This window comes from Myotis brandtii, unplaced genomic scaffold (assembly GCF_000412655.1).
Source record: "Myotis brandtii unplaced genomic scaffold, ASM41265v1 scaffold420, whole genome shotgun sequence".
In the NCBI taxonomy this organism is placed as follows: Eukaryota; Metazoa; Chordata; class Mammalia; order Chiroptera; family Vespertilionidae; genus Myotis; species Myotis brandtii.
Window position 1 is genome coordinate 1,990,125 of NW_005366109.1, and position 5,493 is coordinate 1,995,617.

Below are 5,493 nucleotides of genomic sequence, written 5' to 3' on the forward strand. Positions count from 1 at the left end.
TCCCCCCCCCTCCCCCCCCCCCCCCCCCCCCCCCCGTGGCCTCAGGCTGCCACTAATCTACTTTCTGTCTCTATGAATCTGCCTTTTCTGGACATTTCCTATAGACATGCTTTGTGGTCTTCGTGTATGGATTCTTCATTTAGCACCATCTTGTTGAAGCTCACCCAGGTTGTAGTATGCATCAGTACTTCATTGCTTTTTATTGCTAAAGGGTATTCCAGCCCATAAATGGACCACATTTAATTTATCCATTGACCAGTTGATGGGCATTTGGGTAGTTTCCACCTTTTAGCTACTGTAAATAACGCTGCTATGAACATTCATGCCCAAGTCTTTGTGTAGACATGTCTTTTTATGTCTCTCGATAGGTAACTAGAAATGTAATTATTGGGTCATGTGATTAATCTACCCTGAACATTTTAGGAATCTACCAAGTTGTTTTTCCAAGTGGCTGCACCACATTACAGTACCTCCCACCAATGTATGAGGGTTCAAGTTTCTCCACATTCTTCAGAGGGAGAGGGAGAGAAAGAGAGAGAGAGAGAGAGTGAGAGAGAGAGAGAGAGAGACTAAACTCTCTTAAACATCTGTTGTGATTCTCCACAGAATTTCTTACAATGGTGTTGACTAATGTCCCCTCCTCCACGAGAGAAAGGGACCGAGGCAGGGACCTGTTTGTCACCGTATTCTAGCACCTAGCTCAGTGCCTCGTACGGAGTAAATCTTTCCTGAATGTATGGATTTTAAAGATGGATGGCGGCAGTCAGACAGGTGGAGCAGGTGGATGCCAATAGATTACCTTGGAAGCAATAACACAGGTGGGAAAGTGAGAACACAGAAGAGAAAAGACCAAATAAATTTTAATAGTTTATAACTCATTGAGCAAATGTGAGTGGTGCTCTTTGATCTAATAAATTGTCCTATAATGGCAGCTTCTGAGGACCAGAGCGGGAGGGAGCAGGTGGGCTCGCTGTTCTGCGCAGGGTGGTGAGGTCAGCTTCGAGCGAGGAGATTGATGGCGCACTCTGGACCATCAGGGACATCTGTGGAATCTCTTTCCCCGAGGAGGGGAGTTTCATTTCTGTGATGTCCTTGGTATCCCACTGGGAGACAGTCAAATGGATCTCTGGGTTTTCTCTCTCATTCCTATTGGTTGATGGTAAAGCCCCCCGCCTCTTTTTCCCTTTTGCTGGATTTAGGTGATTCATCATTTCGTGTGCGCTGTGATCATTATCTGTGAAGGTGTATTTCCCTGCATTCCCAACAGTCCCCTCTCTCCATCAGGTACCAGAGTAACACTGCTTCCGCTGTTCTCGAAACAATTACCAACATTCAGCCCAAGGAGAGTGGAGGAGGAGTGGGCGAGACCCGGGAAGCCATTGTCTACAGGTTGTCAGAAGACATGCTGAGCAAGCTGCCCCCAGATTACATTCCACACGAGGTGAGCTGCACCTCCCCCACCTCCAGGGTACAGGGCCGCCCGGGGGCTCCACAACGCCCAGCGAGCTCAATGCCCCGATGGTATGTTTCAGTCCCTTCCCTGTCTGCTCATCCCTTCTTCACTGTCAGCTGTTCTTTCCACCCTTGGTCTTCTCTGCCTTGCCTTTCTCAGCATCGTGCAGATTATGGTCTGCACTTTCTCTGACACCTTTCTCCACTTGCCTTCTGCCCCACTTTCTCTCTCAATCACCTTCTCTCTACCCTTTTCGCACCTTTGGATTCCCAGAAATCTTAACCCTCTAGGCTGGAAACCTCTCCCTCCCTCTCTTGCCTAAGCCTGCTTTGTCCAGCCTGAAATTTGCCCCTTGTTCTTGCCCCCTGCCCTCCACACTTGTCATTTTCCAGTCCTCTCAGCCAGGTGCTAGGAAAGCAAGCGATGAAAGTGAACTCACACCCCACGTTGGATGGCAATAACTTTCTACTTCTTGGACCTCCTAGGTGCTTGCTTGTTAATCAGTTTTCCTCAAATGCTTTACCTCAGGACCCCTTTACAAAATGACGGAGGACCAGGAATAGCTTTTTTTTTTTTTTAATGTGGGTAAACTGCTGATGTTTAATATATTAGAAATTTAAACTGAGAAATTTCAAAAATATTAACTTATTATAAAGTGACAGTAATAAACCCATTATGTATTAACATAAATGACTTTTTAAACATTTTAAATCGATCTTATAGAGAGAGAAAGGAAGAGGGAGAGAGAAAGAGAGAAACATTGATGTGAGAGAAACATCGATTGGTTGCCTCCCATACACTCCCTGACTGAGGATTGAACCTGAAACCTGGGTATGTGCCCTGACCAGGATTTGAACCCACAGCCCTTCAGTGCAAGGATGAGGCTCAAACCAACTGAGCCACACCAGCCAGGGCAAATGGCATTTTTACTTAAAAAATAAATATAATTTTCAAAACAGGAAAGTGCATGGAAATGAGTGGGCGTGTTTTAATTTTGCCAATCTCTTTAATATCTGGTTTAATAGAAGACAGTGGGGGTCCCATGCCTGCCTCTGTGCTCAGTCAGCTGAGAGAGCAGGTCGCAGCCCTGGAAAACTCCTCTGTGCACGCCTGAGACAAGCCAGCGTCCCTGTCGCTGTGAAAAATTTCACCCCGTCGATCCCCTGAAAGGATCTCAGGGGAACTCAGGGGACCCCAGACCACACTGTGAGAACTACTGATCTAGATAAATGTTTGTGCTAAAGTTTCCGGATGGTCTGAAAGTTCTGTAAGAGATCCTCCAACCTGGCCTCCTGCTTCGTCCAAGGGGGCAGTTGTGTCCAGGGTGTCCTCGCTGTCTTGGCTTCCACCCAGCTGTGCCGATGTCAGAGGCCGCCTGAGTCCTGGACCGGCTGCGTGGAGGCTGATGCCCTGTGCAGGTGTAACTGTGGCCCTGCCTGCATCCCCACGCCTAAGAAAATGCGCTTGTCGGCTGGGAGCCCCTCGCCCTCCCACCTGTGATGAGTGCCCAGCAATGAAAAATCGTTTTCTTGCCTCTTGAAACGATTTGTTTCATCATGCAGATGAGTGCCAAGACACTTGGCCATGACTCTGAAATCAATGGCTTCACATAGAGATAGTGCTAGCAAGGCGAGAACATATTTTTTTAATGAGTCAATATTTTAAGTACCGGAGGGACTTTCAATGGTTCACTGGAAGTGATCTTCAGAGGACAGACGAGGGTAGTACCTGCCTCCAAAGGTGGTACAAACCGGCCTGTGAAAGAGAGACACTTACTCTGTATGACTGGACCACAGGCTGACGCAATGGGAGGAGGGTCTCAAGGTTGTGGGGTAACGTGAGGTTCAGGGTTAGCCGGGCACTTCACCAGGATCTCTGTTCAGCCACCTCCTAGCAGCCGGGGGTGGGGGGTGGGGGGAAGGGACGTCACTATATATGGAGGTCACATGGGGGGAGTTAGTGCTGAAGGCATCTACAGTCACTTCCTCTCTCAGGGTCACTTCCTTTCTCGTGTTCTTTGCTTTACGGAGGAGATGCGCTCTGAGATGTGGTGGTGACGTGACGTTTGTAAACAGAAATATAATCACAGTGTTGACTTCCCCAGTGAAAACGAGCCCGTGACTGCCCGGTCTCACAGACACTGGAAATCCCCCACGAGACTCCAGCAACTCTTTCATTTCTTAATGAAAAGACAGTTTAGGCTGGAACAATAATCATAGTCAGAATAAAATGAGTACCAGCATCGGATTTTCCAGGGCTAAGTGTTCCCTAAGCCTGTCTCTGCTGTGTGAAGTTTCTCTTTTGAGCCCTCAGCGGGGTGAGGCCATTGGTTTGGGGCTGCTAGCGAACTAAAAGTGACTGAGCTATTGCTCTGACCTTGTAACCAATACCTGCGCTTTATTTCCCCTTAATGGGCTTGCAAAGGTACAGTTCCTCATTGTCCCTTTCCCTTAAGTGTGACCTCCACAGGGTAGTCATGATGTGAAGGGGATGCTATATAAGCTATTCGGCCACTGGAGGCTGAAGGGCTGGAGATGAGGACAGGCTAGAGGAGCCTGCAAAAACGGAAGTTCTAGAACAGGAATTTAGGAGAATGCCAGGAGGCTAGGGACCTCCGCCGGCACATGCGATGGGGGGTTCGGTCTTCCTTGCTGCCAGCAGGGCCGTGCAGGCTGCTCAGTTCACAGCTGCTTCCCTCTGAGTCTGTGCTCACCTCCACCCTGGCTTCCTGGAAGGGCGTGGAGTCTGCCCAGGCGGGACTTCTGTGCCATGAGAGAGGGTCCCGTAAGATGAGGGCGTGGTCTGGTGCCATCCGTCCCTCACATTCCGTGACTCGGGACAGGCAGTGTGCACCTCCAGCCGAGGACCCCACGGCTCCCCGCTCCCCGGTGTGTCCTTGGACAGGGCTGTCACTCTGAACTCTCTCCCTCTCTGTGGGTTTATCTTCCCCCCTGTTCTGGCAGCTCTCCCATTGCGGCCAGCGGAAGGTCAGACCTCTCTCGGAGCCCATGCCAGGATTTGTAGTCAATCTTATCTTGGGCAGATGTCACGAGATTGAAATGTGCACATGGATTGGCGTATTTTTCAATAATTGTTGGGCTTTATTGTTTCCATACCTGAGGCTTTTGTATCGGTCTCTTCAAAATGGTCAGTAAATGACGTACCAAAAGGAGCCAATGGCAGGTGCCTACCGACTTGCCCACGAAGGCACATACATATTCCCGTTGGTTAAGTTAGGAAAGCCTCGACCGGCAGGCGCCCTGGCCCAGGCCACACGGCCTCCGGGAATCCTATCCATTGGTGACTGCTCTGGAAAGATTTCAGCCGTATCTCCTGTCTGTGACATTTCTAACAGCAACTCTGCAAGAATTATGAAAAAAAAAGTATTCCAAACTGTGCTCCTACAAAGGTTAAATCGCAAAAGAGTATTTAACGGACACTTAGTCATTAATCATTTGAAAGGGAAAAGGGTGCAATTTTACTTCAGCTTCTTAAAGTCTATTTCCAATTATCAACGAAAGTACAATCAGTAGGAAAGAAAAATCGTTTTAGTTGAACAGTCATGTTTGAAGACCGGAAAATGGGGGACTTACTGGCAGGGCTGGTTCTGCAGGGGACATTGGAGAGTGTATTGGGCTGTGGAGGTGCTGCCGGAGGGCGGGGGAGAGCAGAGAGAGGGGAGGCCATCGGGAGACGGGTGACAGGCGAGTTTTTAAAATCTCCCTCCTTGTGCTGTACTTTGTTTCAGGTGAAAGCTCGCTTGGTCAAGATGGGACACCTTAACTCCATGAACATATTTCTCAGACAGGAAATCGACAGAATGCAAAAAGTGATAACAATACTCCGCAACAGCCTGAGCGACCTAAAATTAGCCATCGAAGGGACCATCATCATGAGTGAGGTGAGCAGTTGGTTCCTCAATGGTTGTTCCCTCTTTTTGTGGCTTTTCTTGCTTCTCTGCTTTAACTTCATCTTTTTTTTTTTTTACCTTCGGTCATTTTATCTTTTATTCATTTTTTTTCTTTGTTGATTAAGTTAAG

General features: G+C 48.4%; 1 protein-coding gene across 1 annotated transcript in view; it reads left to right on the forward strand.

Moving 5' to 3' along the window:
- Positions 1 to 5,493, forward strand: part of DNAH8 (dynein, axonemal, heavy chain 8) — a 272,357-nt gene that overhangs the window by 250,355 nt on the left and 16,509 nt on the right. Inside the window, exons 86-87 of the mRNA XM_005873788.2 lie at positions 1,285 to 1,441; positions 5,202 to 5,354. Coding sequence (XP_005873850.1) covers positions 1,285 to 1,441; positions 5,202 to 5,354 — 310 coding nt within the window. The remainder of the gene's footprint in view (positions 1 to 1,284; positions 1,442 to 5,201; positions 5,355 to 5,493) is intronic.